This window comes from Amphiura filiformis, chromosome 19 (genome assembly GCF_039555335.1).
Source record: "Amphiura filiformis chromosome 19, Afil_fr2py, whole genome shotgun sequence".
Taxonomy (NCBI): domain Eukaryota; kingdom Metazoa; phylum Echinodermata; class Ophiuroidea; order Amphilepidida; family Amphiuridae; genus Amphiura; species Amphiura filiformis.
This window is the reverse complement of record NC_092646.1, coordinates 25,597,160-25,618,973: the sequence shown is the minus strand read 5'-3', so window position 1 is coordinate 25,618,973 and position 21,814 is coordinate 25,597,160. Positions and strand designations below refer to the sequence as shown.

Sequence of the window (21,814 nt, the reverse complement as noted above, 5' to 3'; positions counted from 1 at the left end):
GGGTATTCCAGTTGAAATCCATACACCCCCTTAATCATCCACACACGTCGTGTGTATTTCAAACGGGGTTACCTGAATATGTGCCTCCATTTAAAATATACACCCCCTGTGTGGGAGATTAAGGTCATGTCTTCCATAGGGGGTGTATGGATTTCAACTGGAATAGCCCAATAGAGTTGGCTACTTACGTTTCTTCTTCCTTCCCTTTCTCCTCCTCTTCTTTGGCGTATCTAAAAAATAAAATCACACAAACAGGTTGTACATGATGCAACCGGTGATCCTTTTTTTAGACAACCCTTGCTATACAAGGATTAAATTATTACTTTTGCATCAAGATTTATTTTCACATACCATGCATGATTAAATGATTATTTGATGGAGGACAGGGCAACGATACATTAAAGGAAATTATGTAGGAGAGGAAAAGAATGCTTTTCACATCTACACAACTACTGCGAAAATAAAAACAGACTATACAATATGTTTATTCATGCAGAGGTCTATATGTATAATAACTCAAAATCGCAACTTTAAGAACAAAGCGCAACAGTTCAGAATTGCAAGACATGAAAAATTACAAGTACAATATTTTAGCCATGTTATATTTTTTACATAGATTTTTACCTTTCTGAACAGTTATTGGTTTGTTTTACTCATGCTTCCAAATATCTACACATTCAGCCCTGAAAATATTTTTGCTGGCTTTTAATTTGCAGTTGTGAACTTAAGGGATTGGATACAGTGCCGCCGAGAGCCATTACGGGCCTGGGGAAATGTGAAGCACGGGCCCCTATGATCAGTGATGACGGTGCAGGACTTCATAAGTGTGTGTGTGTGTGGGGGGGGGTAACAGTGTCATACATTTCTGTGTAACATTGGGGAGAGAGGTTGGTGTAAAATCTTTGAACATATGTGACCGTACAGCACGAATGAGCCGTAAATGTCCTCAATTGTATTCTGAGTTACAGTGTAAAATGGGCATGAAGGTCGTATTCATAGGTACCTCAATTTGGTGCTACGTGTACCTCATTTAATGAGATACACGTAGCACCAAATTGAAATACCTATGAATATGACCTTCATGCCCATTTTACACTGTAAGTCAGAATACAATTGAGGACATTTACGGCTCATTCGTGCTGTACGGTCACATATAATGTTGCAGCGGAGCGAAAGTAGCATGTTTAGCTGCCAAATATGAACATTGAAGGAGACAAATGCGCGCAAATCGCACACAAATTTGCAATTTGAACGGCATTTTGCTCACAGATTAAGTTTCTCTTAACAACTTCAACGCGAAGTGCAAAAAAATTGCCAATTTAAAGCAAATTTGAAGCTAAAATGATCCAAATATGAACCGTGAATTGGACAAAATGCGGCATAAACGCACAAAAATTTGTAATTGAATTAGCGCTTTTGCTCCCAGATTAGACTTATTGAAACAAACTCTGTGCGAAGCGCGGAAAATTGCCAATTAAAAGGTAAATGATCAAATAATAAAGTGAAAGGCATAATGTGAAAAATTTGCAATTTGTGTTCCCACGATTAAGCTGCACTCCCCTGACTTCTCGATGATTTCATTATATCGAGGATGATAATTTTGGCAAAAGCAAAGAGTTAATCCAAGTGAAATATTTACTAGAGTGTATCAGGCTATCTTGTATTTTTTATAAAATGCACGTCTCTTTTCTTTGTTTTTTACGGGCCCGTTACTTTTGTTTGCTTTTTATGGGCCATAAGAGAGCAAAGAAAACAGACCTTATACTTGACCCGTAAAGGCAAAGAAAATAGACCGTAGTGGGCCCGTAAAAGCAACGAAAAGATACCATAGGCCCGTGAAGGAAAGCAAAGAGACCTTAGTGAGTATGTAAAAAGCTTAATAAGCAAAGAAAGAATACATTAATGGACCAATAAAAAGAAAAAAAAGAGACCTCGGAGGGCCTGTAAAAAGTGAAGAAGAGATACCTTAGGCCTAAGAAAAGAGACCTTTGTCAGCCTGTATAGAAAAGCAAAGAAAATATGCCTTAATTGCAAGGTATCTTTTCTGAACCTTTTACGGGCCCCTGCGTTAGTAAAGTATCTTTTCTTCACTTTTTACAGGCCCCGGGCCCTGGGGTAACGCCCCCGGTTACCCCCCCCCCCCTGTCGGCGGCACTGCTTGGATAGCAATATGTTTGCACAGTATTTTTGTGGGATGTGATAGCACATCAAATTGAATAATGAATAATTTTGATTTCTTGAAATTTGTAATATAATACAAATTTTATGGCAAATTATTAAAATTGATATTTTCATATTTAACCATTCTAAAAGTAAACTGCTCCATATACACACTTAAAGTACATACATGTATCATTAGAAGTTTACTTTGAGGACTTTTAAATATCAAAAATATCAAAACTATCAATTTTTAATTGAATACATGAATCCAAAACCCACCCAAGTCCATGGGAAGTGATTTTGAGAAATAACCCGGTGTATTATTTTAATTCCTTCAGTTAAATTTACCTGGTCAATATGGTAAGTTTTACGTGCAAATGGGTGGGTTAAACTGTATTAGGTATGACGATTAGCATTTCAGGGACTTCGTGGGGTTCATTTTAAATTCTGGACTTGGGTGGTTTTTTGAATCATATACAAAGACAATAATGTTGGAATGAGATTACCACTAGTATTATAATACAAATTAAAGCACACAGTTATGTATAATGTTGATAAGCATTCTGCCATGTAATATAAACCACACACTTTCCTTGATTAAACCCATTTTTTTTCAAAATTCACTCTCCAGCAATGAATGTGTTACAAGTGGACTTTTATACATACTGGATTTCAATCAATGTGTTACAAGACTCAAATCATGGACTTGGGTTGATTCTTTAATACATGCTATTTTTCACATGCTCAATAGACACAGAGTATGAATTTGAGTTGTTCTTTCATACATATGACAGGCCTATGTATAGCAACACTTTCCCATGCTTAACTCAATTTGGTCAAAGTATGGACTTGGGTGGCTTTTGTATTCATATATTCAATTATAAGCAATACAATTTCTATTATATTGCGAATTTCAAAAAATCTAAATTATTTGAAATCAGAAGGACATTGCTTGTATTCAGAATGCAATTTGGTGTCTGATGTGCTTTCAAGTCCCACCAAAAATACTGTGCAAACGTTGCTATCTGATTCCTTAACTGCAAAAAGCATAAAAATAGAAGCCCTGTGAAATCCCTGTATACAATACACTACATGGACATTGATGTCCAATTGTTGTTGGTGTATACATACCCTTTTTGACATCACTATGACCTGCCAAAAATAAACACAGAAACATAAAAAGAAAAAAAAAAAAAGTCATTAATTTGAAAATCACAAAGTTAATAATAAATTAATTTGATATAACAGCACTGATATATGTGATGTGATTAAACTAAATAAGTTTGATGTCAATCAATATAAAAAATTTCAGATTTCAATATCTGAACATTAATGCATGGATTTTTAGCAAAATATTGGCAAAAATTACATATTAATGAGCCTTTGCAGTCATTTTAGCTTATTAACTATATTGATTATTGACAAAAACAATAAGATACAAAGAAAATATATATTGATGTATTATGAAAACCGTATGTCCGATTTGCTTCAAACAAAAGGCATATTGATCAGTGTACTTTACTCTACTCAATTAATCTGTTTATAACATGCTCAAAGCATTTCCTAATTTGTAGAAAATACCTCCATTACCACCTTAATATTCAACACAATTTGAGACTGATCTTTATTCTTCGTGCGGTACCCCTAGGATTTGAGTTCTTTCTAAAGAGCTTTGGTGTTGTTTTTGTTTTCCTCATCTTGTTAGCAAAATGAGTAGCTTTTGCCTTCTAAATATGTCTTTGCACTTTATTTCTAATTATACAGTGACTGGAATACAGCTCAGGGTCTTTCTTATTTTTAAACATGTGCAAAAAATTGTCCCGAGCTCTTATGTCAGTAAGAATTTCACTGGACATCCAAGGCTCAGTTCAATGCTGGATATTGAACACATAAAAGGTGATCTGAGTTGAGTTACAAATAGTTAGATATGAAGGGGCTCATATAATATGTGCCCATCCACCACAAACTGGTCGTAAAGTCGGCATTTTCCATTTTGAGATACAATCAAAAACAATATATGGATTTCTATGTAAAATATATAAGAAATGTGACCTTTGATGAACCATAACTTCACTTCCAGATGACAGATGAAGCTGGTTGCGGTGTCATTCTAAAGCTGAAAGTACATTGTTACAAAATCTGCAATAAACAGAAAATGGTCTATAGCCGAATTTACTACCACTTTGTGGTGGATGGTCACATATGGTAGCCAAGTGTAGTTTAGGGCTATAGTTTATGCCTGGAGTTTATGTCATCTCGAGTTTGGTTATTACATCTGAGAGCTTTTCTGTAGTCCTGCCACAGGAGTGCTGACAAACTGCCTTGTGCATATGCTCTATAGCATTAGGTTATCATGCACCCATTTAATGGATTTATGCTGTTCTTTTAAATGCATCCTGCTTTCGGGTCCCACAAAAAATACAGTGCAAACGCTATCTGATTCCTTAATAAAAGTACATATCATTTGATTTTATAAAGTTGATGACTTTTAAATATCAAAAATATTAAAACTATCAATTTTTTAATAATTTGCAATAAAATTTCTATTATATCGCACATTTCAAAAAATCCAAATTATTTGATATCAGAAGGACATTCCTCGTATTCAGAATGCAATTCGGTGTCTGGTGCATGTGCTTTTGGGTCCCACAAAAAATACTGGGCAAATGTTGCTATCTGATTCCTTAACTGCAAAAGCATGAAAATAGAAGCCCTGTGAAAAATCCCTGTATACAATACATGAACATTGATGTCAAATTGTTGTTGGTGTATACATACCCCTTGGTCCTCCTTGACCTGCCAAAAATAAACAGAAACATAAAATAATAAGAAAAAAGTCATTATTTTGAAAATTACACAGTTAAAGTCATAATGTACGATCTTATAATATGAATTTGGTTAATTTTTTTCAAACCTGATTTTTTTGCATATTTGTAATGTTTACACATGTCACAACTTGCACCTAAATGGAATCAGCCAAATTTGTTGTGTTTGTAGGTAAACAGAGCAAAGTTCGACATAAAGTCATAATTCAAGAAATTATGACTTTATGTCCTACCATATAGAACTGTGTGTTAAACGGCCAAAATAACAAGCAGTGTTTCTTTCACGTTACCTCGTTATTTCAGCTCAAAATGGACAGAAACCATTCCCGATCATTATATAGTATTATTTCAGCATTTTGAGTATAATGACAAATTAAAAATTTGAAGGAAATCGTACATTAAGCCTTTAATTATAAATTGCTATAACCGCATTGATTATGTGATGTGATTAAACTAAATGACTTTGATGTTGTTCAAAATAAAAAAATTCAGATTTCAATATCATTACACAAGCCATTCTTAGAGCTACATTTTGCTGAGAACCAAATAATTAGACATACAGTTCCAGAGATATGGCTATTTGGGTTGCTCAGAACAAAAAAATACAAGGAAGTTGAATACTATTATCATGGTTATATACCAGAATTTTTTTCAGGTGGGAATTGGGGGGGCAAAGTGACTTTCAGGGGTGCAAAATCGACAAATTTATGTAAATTTGGGGTTATAGCTTCCTATGATCTAGCTGGCTCTGTAAATCCTCAAAAGTCCTTAGCAACAAACTCAGATGATTCAAATGACCATTCTTTAACAATTTCGGGAAAAGTTGTTTTAAAACATTTACTTTTCGTACATCGATGGGTCCAAATTTCTTAGGAGCACACCCTATATATCCATACCAAGCGTTGAATGGAGCGGTTCATATTTAACCGAATGAAAATATTCTTTCCATTGAATGAATGAATTGAATGAATGAATGAATAAAAACATTTAATATTTGTTTGTTTTATATAACTCATATTTTAATTCCTTTTCTTCCATTTAATATCATATAAATCACCAGGAAAAAAAATATATGAACTATATTTAACTGGCCAGTTGAGGTGGTCACAGCGCTCACTATAAACATGCGTATATCACAGCATTGCCATGGTAGCTGTGTGTGATTGCAATAGTAAGTTCACTATTGCAATAGTCTTTTTCTAAAGAAAGCAAAAATAATCAATACTATTTGATCAATCAAATGACAAGAATTTTTGAGTTATAAAATAATTTTGACCAAAAAAATAAAAAGGTTTTTTTTTTTTACATTTCTAGAATTAAAAAAAAAATTGGAGGTAGGACTATACTCATGTCAGTACGGTATACATTGTATTCACAATAAATATTCATTTCTTTCTTACCTCGCTGAGGTGTGCCATCTTCACTTGGCACAGTATGACCTAGTTCATCTTCATCAGGATTAGAACCACCTAATTAAGCAGATAAACATTGATATTATAATAAATTGATACGTAATTATTGATAAATGATCCTAGGACCGCGTTTAGACTATAGAAAAGTCAAATTCAAACTTTGACGTCGAATTCGATTAAGACAGAGGATTTGCATAAATTAATTCGTGTTTGTGGTTTTTACTGGGTGTTTATACTATGCGACCGAACCAAAATTTGACTCGTTTTCAGTCCACATTTTACCCAGAGTTTGTTGAAGTTGTTGGGAACCTTGTGAAGCCATTTCAATTTCAGGTCGATCAATTTAAAGCAAAATTAGCAAAAATCAAAAAAGATACGTTCAGACACTTGCATGATTGTGCATGGATGTACACTCACTGCAGTATGCTGCGCATGTACGAAAATACATAAGAACAGCGGAACCTTGCCAGGTCAGCGACACGCATGCAAAAGTCGAATTCAATTTGACTGACTGTTTAAACCAGGAAAAGACGCACTTCATAAACCACGACAAGGTTGAATTGAATTCGACTTAATGAACCTCAGGAGCATTGTTGAACAACGACTTTTGAACTTGACTTCAGTCGTACTTGAACAACGACTGTACCTGTTTAGACCTGAATTCGACTGAACTTGACTTCAAAAAAGTTGTTGACTTTTCCCTAGTATAAACGAGTTTTTCATAATCAATAGAATCACTCAAAACAAAGCTGAACAAACATTCAATCAATATAAGTGTGAATACAGATCTATATGCCTTGGAAATATCAATGTTAAAAACAAGAAGTGGTGGTGGGCGACTGTTTGTGCATGACACATTTTTGGAGGATGGTCTTGAGTCCTTTTTTCAAGGACCGGTTTGGACTTGGTTTTGCAGGACTCAAACTCTGACTAATATTTAAATGGTGTAATTTTTACATTAAAAAACAACAAAAAACCCTCATGTTTCAATATTACACCCGTCCCAGGGGGGGCCACTGGTTATTGACCATGGGGTATAATGTGTGACAAAAGATTCACGTAAAAAGGGTCTTTTTCCATGATCATGTACACTGTACGTACGTATCATGAATAGGGTATCTAAAAGTGTGGGGGTGTGTGTATATGGAGGGCTGATAGTTTGGGTGGGGGTGTATGTAAGGTGTGTGTGGAGATATAGGGGTGTATGAGCTGTATGAGTGAGTGTGAGATTTTGCCTCAACAAGTGCAATTAATTTCTTTGAGTAATTTTATGGTGTTTTTATATTTTATATGTGTTTTTATGTCTTTTAATGTAAACAATGCAAATGTAATATTTCATGTAATTTGGTCTACGGGCCACGAATTTGAAATAAATTTAATCTGAATCTGAATCTGAATCTAAAAGGAAATTTAAGAATAAGGGTATAACTTGCACAATAAATCACAGTGTTTTGGGTCCTTTGAGACAAATGTAGCCTGGAATAAAGAAGTAACAAACTTTTGAATTTGCATTTTACCAGTTGTTGTAATAGGTTTTAGGGTCAACAAAATGACTGATTTACTTGCTTTAATGGGGGGGGTAATGCCAATCCTTGTTTAGGGTAGGAAATTACACTTGTCATACTTGTTTAGGGGTGCATTTTCAGACCTCACTAATCCCAAGTTGTTTAGGGTGCTATTTGAGACTTGATGCTCATGCATGATATCCCCTTGTCAATGACCCAATGACCCCCTTCCTTCCTTCCTTATACGTGCTTACCTTAAATGGTTGAGTATCAACGCACAGGCTTTACGTGCACAGTTTTACCTATGCACGATCCTGGAACCTAGGATTGATTGCAGATATCAGAACCGGGGATGGTCCCCCTTCTCTTTTCGAATAGTTCTGACACTTATCGTGCACAGGGTTTGACTCTTCCTGTACACAGGACCAACGGCTTTACGTGACTTCCGAATCACGGACGAAGCACATACACTACCTATATCTGCACGTGATAAGCAGTGTATGGGGGCGAGAAGAAATTCTTCAATTAAATTCTGAAATTAAATTTCTGAACTGAATTGAAGGATTTCTGACCATATAGGAACTTTTTGGGAGGAAGAGAATTTTCACCCAAGGCAAGCCCAAGGCTCGAACCCTCGTCGATCGTATCTCCCGGCCATGTAGATGAAACAATGAAAGCATATGACTTGAAGTTACTTTTGGTATCAGGGTCTCAGCATCAATACTGTATAACATTGGTTGATAAAGCCTCTACCAACCCTGACATATTTGATGCAAAATTTTCTAGATGCAAATGCCACTTTGTTCACCTGAGCTGCTCCCAGGATCTGCACCCAGATGAAATTTTCATAGTTTTTCATGATGTGATGCAATCAGCAAATCAGAGAAACCCACTTCTGCCATTCTTCTCAGCAAGCAAGTTTAACCCCATGAGAACTACCTGCCGATTGGCCAAAATAAATATTGTGTCCAATTTTGAACCAATCAAGGAGGATATTAATAAAATCATCTGCAAATGCAAGTTTGACTATGAATAGTTTAAAGCCTAGTCATAAAGGGCAATTGAAATGAGCATTTCAAGTTATCAACCAATCAGAATTGCTGTTAGATGACCACAAGTCTCCAGGGGGTTAATTGTGATATGATCAAGGGGAATGAGTCACATGTCGACCCTGGTCAAAAATGAGTTTTACACAAGTTTCTAAAAAGGACATTTAGAGCTTTCAGAAACTGAAAACTCCATGTTGATACAAATTTTCTTTGCGAAGTTATGTTAATTTATCAATCGCTGAAAACAATATAAAACAAAAGAATTTTAACACTTTCTTTGCTAATATCTCAAAATCAATATTAGCGACATCCAACTCATTCCCCTTGATCATGTCACAATTGTGTAATGTGTCTGATGGACTGATATTTGACTTCCGGATGTGACACATTGCTCTAAAGTAATAGGAAATCCAAAAAACTTTAATACAGTGTTTGATTTTTACATTGAGGACTTGTACTCGGGACTTGGATGCCAAGGACTTGTAATCAGATTAGATGGTGAAGACTGTCGACTCAAATACGCAGGATTCTTAGTCAGTGGTCTAGTTTGTAGACACATAATCTGATTGGACAATCGCATGATTTCAGGTGCCTTTTATCAGGCCGTAGACGACCCCAAGTCATCATGAGTGTTCATAATGCGTAACACGCTTGTACAATTGCGCGCATGTATTGCGTTATATGCGTAGACTAGTGCAGAATATGCGAACATGCTAGCAGTACGCGCAACAAAATATGTGAAGTTGTACACAAGTTTCGTTCATTTTATAGAAAGGGAAGTTTTTATGACGGTAACTTAGTTTTTGCTTAAAAACAGTTTACAGTTATTAAAATAATATTTAACTGAATAAGAATGAGAATAAATGATAGGAATTTTTGTTTTTACTATCCTCTGCCTATGATAGACGACAGGCAGGTCCAATATTCTTATTGTAGCGGCGCAGCCGGCATCCACTACTCAAAATATTAGACCTGCCTGTCATCTATTACACGGTAGAGGATAGTAAAAACAAAAATTCCTATTGTTTATTCTCTAACTCATACACAGGACTCGACTACAACACTGGTGTGGGGGTGTGTGTGCAGGGGGGGTGGGGAAGATTTTTGCATCTCAAAAGTGGATTTTCCTTGTTACACACAATCAACCTTAGAAATCCAGTCTTTCGCCTACTTTAAAAGTTAGGTTTCATGCCAGCAGTCATCAGCCATGTGAGTGACTATACAGCTTTATTCACTTCTCTTTTATCTTGACACAGCTGGATATGGTTTGTATCTATGACCCTGTTCACATTAGAAAATTTCTTCATTCGACAAAGATAAGTTAATCTTGATTAACTAATTAAGCATGCCTACACATTATGCTGAACAAAGACCGAATGAAGACATTGCATTGTACACATTTCATGAAAATTAACGAAGTTATTAACGCCCGGCTATTATTAAAACCGGCGAAGGTCACTTGTCACATGATCACTTTCCTTCGTTGAACGAAGCGAGCGTACACATTACAAAATTAGCTTTGTCGAACGAAGTATTTCTTTGTCGAAACAACCTTTTTAGCTTTGTTGAACGAAGCAATTTTAATCTTCGTCGAAGGAAGAAAATTTCCTAATGTGAACAGGGTCTATGGTGACAACAGGACACAAACATAAGACTTCTTATTGATTAGATTTTTAAATTTCTTTCGCATGATTTCAATTTGTTCTTGTTTTAACAGCATAAATTGCATATCTTGATTCACATATTGCTGATTTTTCTCAATGTCCCATTGTATGGTTATTTGTTGGAGTCCAGGGTTCTGTCCCTGGGATGGACTAAGTCAGCCTGATGGTATTGACCGGTTCTGCTGTCATTTTACCCCCCACCAGGTGGTCATGTGACCAGAGGGGTGTAAACATTAATTACGCTGAATGAAGACGCCGTGATGGTGTTGCAAGCTACGTACGCTGCTGTTCAACACTGACTCTGGATAGGTAACTTGTTTAGCAAATGTCAAAATAAGTTATTAATGTGCAAGTTGTCCATTTTAAAGCAAACTAGATACTTCTAGGCCTGATTCCATAAAAATACAGCTGGAATATATAATAAAAATATTATCCTTTTTTGACAAATAAAACATAACTATAATCCGAATCCTTTAGTTAGACCTAACTGGCAGTAAAAGTCCAATTGTAATATTTCGTCACCCTGCTACGATAATTTTGCCTAAATTACTTTTCAGCCAAAATCATGTCTTTATTAGCATGTGCACCTGCTGTAGTAATGACATTGCCATAAACCTATCATAAAGGATATTTTGAGTTAGGCATTTTAACACCGGAATTTATGCCTAACCCAGCTGTTTGTCTGAAGATTTTGTTCTGATATTTGCTTAAGTCTACACCCATCGAATGTGTGTCATCAGCCCTCAGATCGGCCCTCAATATGGACATGGTGTACAGCTATTCAGTACACTGTTTTCCATGGGTGACTGTAGGAACCCATGGATTCGATCCATGTAGCTTAAGTCACAGGCCAAAGTCACTGAAATTCACATGTATCAGTTTTGATAATTTCTTTAAATTTGTCTCATTATTATTTGTTCTTGACCAAAGATTGGTGAATAAATATGTTTATATACATGCTAAACATATTTTGCACTTTTTCTCAAAACTACATCCCAGCATAGCACAATCACAAAAAGTGCATGTTTTTGGCTCTTATTTTCAAAACTTAGCATAATATTGCAATTGGAATTATTTTTATTATCAGTAACATCCAACTACAGTATTACAATTTAGAAATGTTTCATTGGCAAAACAGGATACTGTTTTTGAATCCCAAAAAAATTAGTGCTGTAGGACAAGGAATCTAAATGTTCATTTGGCTATTCCACTTGAAATCCATACACCCCCTATGGAAGACATGACCTTAATCTCCCACAGTGCAGATTTCAAATAGTCACCCATTCAGGTATTCCCATTTGGAATTCTCACTCCCTGTATGGAAGATTAAGACCTGTCTTGTCTTCCATAGGGGATATGAATTTCACCTGGAATAACCCAATTTTGAAGGCAAGTGCCCTATTTTGATGTGATGAGTCCTGTGAAAGGGTTTACATAAACAAACAAAAAATGTGCGAACTCAAAATCACTAAATGTCCTTTTGAAGACATGATGATCACTCACCTCCCCAGCCACCGCCTCCACCGCCGCCGAAAAGGTCATCTTCTTCATCTTCTTCTTCTTCTTCCACTAGATGACAAAAACAGAAACAAAATTATAAAACATTTTAGGTCCTAGAATGTAAAAACAGTTTTCTGTTCATATGGCAAATTGCGGATTTCTTTTAGAATACCCTACCACTGTAGATTTTCAATGGGGGTCTTTTATGAACGACCCATACACATACACTGTGAATGTAAAAAATGGTAGGGTATTCTAAAAGATAGCCCAAATTGCAAAAGCATTGGATTTTCTTTAGCTCCACAGCTTATAATTTGGCCTGATTTTAGTTCACAGATCTCAAAAAGAATGTGGAAATTTCAATCCAGCAAGCCCATATATAGTTCCATAAGTTCAGCAGTTCAAATTAAGTGCCCCTGCACCCCTGTAAGGCCAAGAAAAAAAATTGTTTGCTTGCCCTCAAATGAATTTTAACAATTGGGTCAGTCGGTTGGGATTTTTATTTACTAGCAAACTCGACAAAATATGAAAAATCAGACAATTTTGGTGTCAAAATGAATCAACTACATGTAACATTACAAAACAACTAAAATGTTAAACACAAGCTCTAAAATACATTTTTATATCTTCAGAATGCAAAAATAATAATAATAAAAATTATAATAATAATAATAATAATAATAATAATAATAATAATAATAATAATAATAACAATAATAATAACTACCACCACTAAGTCCACTATAATGTATGCGAAGACAAAAAAGTTATCATAAAATAAAAGCTCATCAGAAATATTTTTAAAAACTTCATAAACTTATACTATTCAGTTCAGCCGCTTTCATTTAACAATGTTTGTTCTTCTGTTTTCTATGCCCTAGGTGTTGATAACATCTGTTTAACACTTTTGTTTCAACACCTTTGCATTGTATGCATACTTTGATTACAGTTATTGTTTTTCTCATAATCAATAGAATCACTCAAAACAAAGCTGAAAGATCCATACAAAAACCTTGAAAATATTATTGTTAAAAACACACATGCAGCTGTCACAAAATTAGATGGTGGTGTGTGACTGTTTGTGCACAGTAGCGTGTGGGGGTGTGCACAGGGTGTATAAGACTTTGAAAACTGTGGACACACAATCAACCGTGGACATCCATGGTCTCTCACCAAACATAACAGTTCAAATGTGCAAAAAGCCTGAATGGGCTATTCCAATTGAAATCCACACTACCCATGTGGAAGATGTTGCAAATATCTTCCACAAGGGGAGTATGTTTTTCAAATGTAATTGGTCAGAGTAAATCAGTTTGAAACCCATTCTCACCCATTCTCCCCCTTTACCTATATCGTCCACAAATGGGGTGAGTATTTCAAATGGTAGTTACCCAATTGTCTATTCTATTTGAAACATATACTCCCTCTGTGGAAGACTTTAGCTGAATCTTCCACAGGGGTAGTGTGGATTTTAAATGGAATAGCCCAATATATTTCAAAGTGATTCATCTATCAGCCCACAGCTGACTGGGTGCAAACCGCTTAGGTCAGAAACCGCCCTTTGACAGTAAATTACTGACCTCATTTTTTTGCTTTTGTATTTCATTATAAGGTTGACAGGTCTTACCAGTGGGGTTGTGGGTATATGTGTGTATCTTTATATGGATAAGGCCAAAAAAAACATGTTTGTTTCCTGTAGCAGGTCAAATGCAAATACGAAATGCGGTTGTTTTTTAAATCCATGTCTTCAAATGAAAAAAATAAACACCTTTTTTGCTGCAAATTGGAATGGGAATTTACAGTGGGACTCTCCGACACAAAAAAAATCACATTTCCTCATATTCAAGAATATTTATGATCCCCTTTCAACCTGCAGATTAAAAAAGTATTAAAAAATGTATGATAATTTTCACTACGCTTGTTTGTTGTGTAATGTGTAAATATTTACTCCAGTAGTGTTTTATAGTATTTTTTTTTGCAATTTTTCCATTTTTGAGGGGTTTTTTCTAATGGGCAAAATAAGCCATCAAGAATGTAATACGAGCGCGCTACAGGAAACAAACTTTGGGGTTTTTTTTGCCTAATAGGTCATGTATGTATTACGTACGTATTATATTAATCAAATTCAACAAACTGATTAATTTTCCATCAAACAACACAAGTTTAAATAGTTTAAAGCCTAGTCATAATTGGCAATTGAAATGAGCATTTCAAGTTTTCAACCAATCAGAAATGATGTTAGATGACCAGTAATGTCCAGGGGGTTAAGAAACATAAGTGTAAGCTCTGTAGATTAACGTTCACATGTCACCAAGTCCCAGGCATTAACTATATTCAACACCACAACCACCAGAAAGGAAAGCTATGACCTGCTATAATCAAAATGTGTGAAATGTTTTGTAAATTTTAGCTCGACATTGGGCTATTCCATTTAAAATCCACACTACCCCTGTGGAAGATTTAGCTAAAGTCTTCAACAGAGGGAGTAAAAAGTTTAAATAGACAATTGGGTAACTTCCATTTGAAATACTCACTCCAGTTGTGGAAGATATAGGACAAACCATAATACAGGAGTATGGATTTCAAAATGATTTACGATGACCAATTACATTGTACATTTGAAAAACATACTCCCCGTGTGAAAGATGTTTCCAAAATCTTCCACAGGGGTAGGGTGGATTTCAACTGGAATAGCCCATTCCCATGATTAATTACCTCCAGGCTTCCTCTGCTTCCTTGGTCTTCCTCTTGGTCCACCATGCCCTCGTCCACCTCCTCCTCTTTCATAGTCCTTATTGTTTCTAACATCTGAATTACCTTGAATGTACAAAAGTAAAATATGAGTAGTCAAATAAAACTCCCAATACAATTGGTCTTAAGGCTTTTATTAAAATAAACAGTGATTCTGAGTATTTCATCGCTAAAAAGAAAAACAAACTCTCTTGCCATTTTCGTAAATGGAGATTTGACATCTAGATTTCTGGTATTTTTGTTTTATTTATAAAAGTTTGTAGACTATATGTTTCTGGATTACTTTGTGACCTTGTGCATGTTATAATTGTGACTGGGTAGAAGTGACTGCATAATTTGTGTAACCATTTTTGCTACTTTTTTTTCTATTGTTTTTTTATGTGTGATTTGTTGTTAGTTGTCTTAATTCCTACTTGTTTCTGAATAAAAATCAATAAATATTGAAAGAATATGAGTAGTCTTCTACATGTTTATTTTAATTAATTGTAAGTAAGTTCAAATATTTATAGAATTAGTAAATAAGTAGGGTTTGGTAAAGCGCATGCTTTTATAGTCATTAAACATTATTTCTCCAAAATTGAAAGTTCTGCAAATGGTGTTGGCGTTGACTTCTCCATAGTCCACTTGTCCATACTCTGGCTATTACATTTATAAAGAACATTCTGATTTGTGTTAGGCCTAAAAAAATTGTTTGATTGGCGTAATATAAAAAAAATTAGGGTAGGTAGGTCGGCAATTTTTTTTTAAATTTCTTTTTTACACACATTTTAAGCTGTAAATGGCGAATGATAATGGTTTTGGAACTTTTTTTTCTTTTTCTTTTTTAAATTTTAATTAAAAATTTTTTTTATTCTTTTTTTGCAAAACAATAAGACAACAAGTTTAGGGTCAGGCCTATTTTTAGGGTCGCTCGGTTACGCCAATCAAATTTTTTAGGCCTTAATTTGTGTACAATTGTTAGATTTTCACAACTGATCTTTTCAGTCATTATAATCCCTCTTTTTGCTAGGTTCCTATTTGGACTACTGACTTTAGATTATGGATTGCGGTTAAAGTGCTTAACATCTATGGAAAGCTGGCCATTTTCTGGACTATCAAATTAGCCATGAAGTGATGCATCTTTAAATGGATCTGGCTTGTGATTGGTCCAGATCCTGTGATATAAATCCTGCCGGTATGTGCCATTACCACTAATTACAGCGTACACAACTATCTGTGGAATTTAGGGCACTTTGTGTTGGTGCAATAGTTAAACTCTCACTTGGTGCACGGACGTATGTCTCATACTTCCATGCTTGGTGCTTTTGGTAAGATTGGATTGATAACAATATAAAAATAAACAATGAGAATGATTGACAATGTGTGTAAAGGACAAAGTCCCAGGGCAAATCACATACTCAATTTTTACTCGGGTTTTGTGATCAATAAAACTGGTCAGTGCCATAGCAAAACACTTCCTGTTTCCATCGGGACATGCACTCGGCCGTTGTTTCGGGATGCCTGACCAGAATGCAATTCACGCGTACCAACATATTGGCTTCCTAATTATTCAAATTTACGTTGAAATTGTTCCCGTTTTCTCACATAGATGCATAAAGGGGATGATATTTGACATTATATACCTCATATATAGATTCCTGTCATCTGATTGGTTGAAAGTGCAGTCATTGAATTAACTATGCCCGCAAAATGAACTATGGACCGGTCCATGGAAATGAACTATGGACCGGTCACGTGCGTCCACGATCAAACTGCGCGCGTTTTTCCCAGCGTAAAATGATATTACGCGCGTTATTGTTTTCACAGCGCTATAAATACATAAAAATCGCAGATTGTAATCTGTGTGCCGTTCGCATTGAAACTATTAATTTCTCTTCCCAAAATCGATGCATTTAACCAAACAGATGACAAGAATCTTAAGATTTGGTATATAAAACAAATATTGACTGCTTTTTATTAGGGCATGGTTAAAATTATAGGCCGCGATGATCTCAAAACCATGACTATGCCCCTCGGCTGCACGCCTCGGGGCATAGTCATGGTTTTGAGATCACCTTGAAACCTATAATTTTAACCATGCCCTCATAGCAGTCAATATTTGTATATTGTATGTAAGTTTGAAGAGAATCCATATCCTAAACCGATAGGGTTACCCACTTTAATAACATATTATCTTATCAAATGAACTATGGCATAGGGCCAAAAAAAAAATTGTTGTGTTGCCCTCAACCGCCCGACCCTAAATCCTGGAAAATCAGGGGTGCAATTTTTTTTTTTTTTTTTTGAATGATGATTTTTACAGATTTGTTCAAAAAATCAAAGTTTTCACTTTAAATTAATATTTTATTTAAAAACTAGTCATTAATTGATGTCCAACAGGTATCCAGAAGTCAAAATTGACAAATGTCTCCTAATTGAAGAATTAGGGATTCAATCATGTTTCACCGTTGTTCATCACCGTTTAACAACGATGCGGCAGCGTCGTCTGCGTGGTTTACCCGCAGAGCGAGTTGTTAAACGGTGATGAACAACGATGAAACATGATTGAATCCCTTTCAACAACGAAAAGGAGCTAAATATCGTATAATTCACGATTATTTTACGAGGAATGTCAGTTAATCATTGCCACTCAGCCTTACAAAAACTTTGATGATTTCTCTTTTGATATCAGCAATAAAACTACAGAATAAAATGGCAATGTTTAGCCGCTACCTGAAAAATACTGAATTCAACTTGTAAGCTGGCATACGCACACAAAGGTTCCAGGCCTGACGAATTTTACGCGCTCTCGCGTAACGCGTAGTCTCCCTCGCGTTCGCGTATACGCTACAGTAAAAGTGTGGGTTCATCACAGTTTAACAGGTTGGCTCCTGTACAAAGGTATAGGAAGAGTTGTTGAAGTATTATTTAATATTTGAGGGGATTTTTAAAAACTGAAGGTTTAAAAAAACCAAAAAAAAAAAACAACTAAATCCGACCGTCCTACCCAACTTTCCCATTTTCCCACTTGAGGGCAACACAACAATATTTTTTTGGCCTAGTCTACGACTGGCACAAAACTTTATTTTTTTTTGCAGCATGAAACTATTATATTATTATTATTATAAACCTAAACCGGAGTTTGTTTTTTTAGTTTTGGAGTGTCCTTGGACCAAGAGCTAATTTAAAATGCTAGGATCATTCTTGGTTATCATTAAAAAAAAGGGAAAAAAGAAAAGAAAAATAGGCCCTAGTGTTTTTAATATGCAAGGTTATAACTTGCGTTCATGTCAACTCTATTAATGATTTCAAAATGCACTGAATGCCAATGCCAACATAGTCTTCATTTTGAAATCATTAATAGAGTATGACATGAACACAAAATTATAACTTTGCGTATTAAAAACAGGGCACATGTTTCTTTTTTTAATGTCAACCATAAAAAATCCTAGCATTTAGCTCTAGGTCCAGGGACACTCCAAAAGCAAAAAAACCCCTTTTTTTTTAACATTTAATTAAAAACCGTCATTGAGTTTCCTAAACGGATAGTGCAATTTGTGGTCGGTTAAACGTGAAATGTGTAAACATAGACAGTCCTACTGCAGAATTCTTTCACATAATAGAGAACATGATATTTTTTCAATTTCTTCTTGCTTTTCTAACATGCCAGAAGGCTTTTGCAAAGCATACAATGTACATGGTAATTAAAGCAGTTTATCCAGTCGCAAACACACACTTTGCGGGTAGAACATCATTTGAGATAACCATAATCTGCTTGTTTCTACTGGGGAACGGTTGGTGGGTAATGTGGTTTAGTTTAGATTGTTACTGGTTAATGTGCTCAGTGTAATCAGATCGGTTCAGAGTGATGCGGTGTGGACACCCGGCAACCGTGATCCACCTTATGAGGTACACCATGTGGTGTGACAACCAGTATTTCTGTCAGTGGAAACACACCGGTTAACGGTTGCTGGGTGTTGAACTTCCTTTATGTACATTTTATGTATCACATCGTGACCTTAAAAGCAGCTTGGGGTCAGGTAAATATTTTCAGTACTTCCGGTACACACCACAACCCTTATAAAAGCATACCAGTAGAAACGTGCTGGTTGTTGCCTGGATCGGATTGTGGGTTACAAGGTAATACCGGGTAAAAATACAGAGTGCTAAGTGAAACTTACCTTGCTCATCCTCTGTGAGTGGATCAAAACACCTGTACCTCACTGAGAGGTATTTATTCGTTCCGGCACAGTTATCGCCAAAGATTTCTGAAGAAGCAAGCATCTCGCATTCATGTTTTCCACGGCAGCTCAAACAAAGCATCTCGTATGCTTTTGCATCACTATCACAAGCCAAGTCATCACCAGGCTTGTACTCACAGATGTCAGAGCCTTGACGACCATAGTTGGCATCGAGGATTTTGATGACTTCGCCTTCATTGGGACATTGGATGTTTAAGGGCTGTCCTTCGCATGCATAGGCATCTATGTATGGCACATCTGTTCAAGAAAAGTCACAACAATTAAGGCTTACATTAAGATGCTAACATTAAGATGACTAACCGGACTAAAGATGACATTTGTGCAACAGAAACATATATGCAATTTTGTGGAGCAAAGTACAATGAAATTCACTTTGAAGAGATACCGTCATACGGTCATAGTGGCACATAGTAGAGTCTTATGTGATATCATCTGGTCTAATTGGGCCAAGAACGGCATTTGTGCAACAGAAATAATTATAAAGGCAATTTAATTTGGGAGCAAAACACAATAAAATTTACTTGGAAGAGAATTGGCTTTATAGGTCATCACTTTACAATCACATAATTATAATTTAAAAGGGTACATTCACAGATTTAGAGTTATAATTTTTCACACAAAATTTTCAGGTACCCCTATAGTGTACCTTAATGTTCTCTAAACATGAAAGTTGCAACAAGATTAACAAAAAAAGCACATAACTATCAACAACTATCACAGGAACCACTGAACCAATACTGCAGGCCTTGTTAAATTGTACTCATTTGAATGTGGTCATGAAAATGTACAATTCTGAAATTAATGATTTTTTAAAAGAAAATTTAGAACTTGTCGTCTGCAGTTGACACCCATGTATAGAGGGTTAAGGATTTCAACAATAGAACTGATGCTATATTCCAGAAAAATACAGAACTAATTTTTTGGTATTAATAAAATAGTATCCTGTTTTGCCAAATGAAACATACCTAAATCCTAATCCTTTAGTTAGTCCTAACTGGCAATAAAAGTCAAATTTTAATATTTGTGAAATTTAAGGTAAAATGGTCCAAAAACATGCAATTTGCATGTTTTCTTACAATTGTAGCACAAAATTGTAAGACTTGGCATAAGTCTAAGCATTCAAAATCTTGAGTATAGGCTAAGAGTTAGCTCATAATTTTAATATTATATAATTTTTTCTAATTGGTTATGAAAAAGATTGGAAAATATGTTTTCCAAATATTAGAATGCATAACTTGAAATTAGTCTTTGTTCAAGTCTTTGGGCCTGATTGTCACAGAATACGAATAAGGTCGAAAAACACTCTAAAAACAAATGTTTTTGGTTCTTATTTCCAAAAATTAAAATTTGACTTTTATTGCCAGTTGGGACTACCTAAAGGATTAGGATTAAGCTATGTTTCATTTGGCAAAATCGGATAATATAAAAAAAAAAATAGTTCTGTATTTTTTTTTGGAATGGTTAATAACTGCATAACAATTGAAATGGCAGCTTTATTCTAAGATGACGGAGGGACAGGTCTCTAGTTTGATTCCACAACCATTCATACTTATCACATGTTTTATTGTATTATGCAAAATACCCCATGGAGGCCTCGATCCTGGTTGACAGCATTTTATTTAATCACAACCATTCATACCTATCACATGTTTTATTGTATTATCATTATTCACTCCCAAAAGTAAACTGCACACTCCTAAAAGTACACTGAAGCCTATGTAATAACTCGCAAATGCAAAATCAGAATCAACTGACATTTGGAAGCTTTTTTTGTGGATATCAACTGATGAAACATTGCCTAAAAAGAGAATGCGAGAATCACAAAATGCTTTTAGATCTTAAAGAGGAAGTCCTGCCAGAGCAGTTCTTCTGGGGTGAACCAAACCTGCCTGGTTATCAAATTAATCAGTTAATCTCTGAATTTAACAGGTGCTAATTGATACAATAACATTAAAACATCAATGTCCAATTCAGAGATAATCTTATCACTGATTAATTTGATAACCAGGCAGGTTTGGTTCACCCCAGATGAACTGCTCTGGCGGGTCTTCTTCTTTAATGATAGATATAGGTAGCTTACCTTTTGTGTCACATTCCTTTGGCTTTTCATATCTACACTCGTAGAATATCTTCAAGTATTTATTGGTATGAGGGCATGGATCACCCAGGTAGTGATTGCTAAAATAGTCTACAGTTGCTGGAATCTCACAATATTGTTTGGATTCACATGCATGCACAACCTGCAGTAAAGAAAGTTAAAAAAGTCATAATGGGGTATTCCATTTAAAATCCACACTACCCCTGTTGAAGATTTTGGAAATATCTTCCACAGTGGGTAGTGACCCCGGGGGCACTCAACTGAAATTTTGGTATGGGAGTGCGGCGAAATTTGGGAACTAAGAACTGATTTTGGGCAAAATAGGAGCTTGATGAACTGAAATTTCAACATTTTTGATGGGTCTTGTGAACTAAAATTGGGCCAAATGATAGGCTTTGGACTCTTTGGAGCTAAAAAAATCCAAAATTTTATCAATTTTGATTAAAGAGCTACAATTGTTAGAGTTTGAGGCTCAAAGAACTGGAGCATGATCCAAATGTGGGTCTTAAAGAACTGCCCGAGAGCCTGAAAAAGAGACCGCCGCACATACCCATACCACATTTTCATGTGAGTACCCCCTCCGGGGTAGTGACACTCAGTGGTTACAGC

General features: G+C 35.5%; 1 protein-coding gene across 1 annotated transcript in view; it reads right to left on the bottom strand.

The window, feature by feature from the left end:
* The window catches only part of LOC140140466 (uncharacterized), a 115,160-nt gene that overhangs the window by 75,139 nt on the left and 18,207 nt on the right, over window positions 1-21,814 (bottom strand). The window contains exons 4-10 of the mRNA XM_072162225.1: window positions 21,188-21,347; window positions 19,027-19,344; window positions 14,831-14,932; window positions 12,119-12,184; window positions 6,386-6,454; window positions 3,292-3,312; window positions 189-230 (exon numbers count right to left, since the gene is read on the bottom strand). Of these exons, the coding sequence (XP_072018326.1) occupies window positions 189-230; window positions 3,292-3,312; window positions 6,386-6,454; window positions 12,119-12,184; window positions 14,831-14,932; window positions 19,027-19,344; window positions 21,188-21,347 (778 nt within the window). The remainder of the gene's footprint in view (window positions 1-188; window positions 231-3,291; window positions 3,313-6,385; window positions 6,455-12,118; window positions 12,185-14,830; window positions 14,933-19,026; window positions 19,345-21,187; window positions 21,348-21,814) is intronic.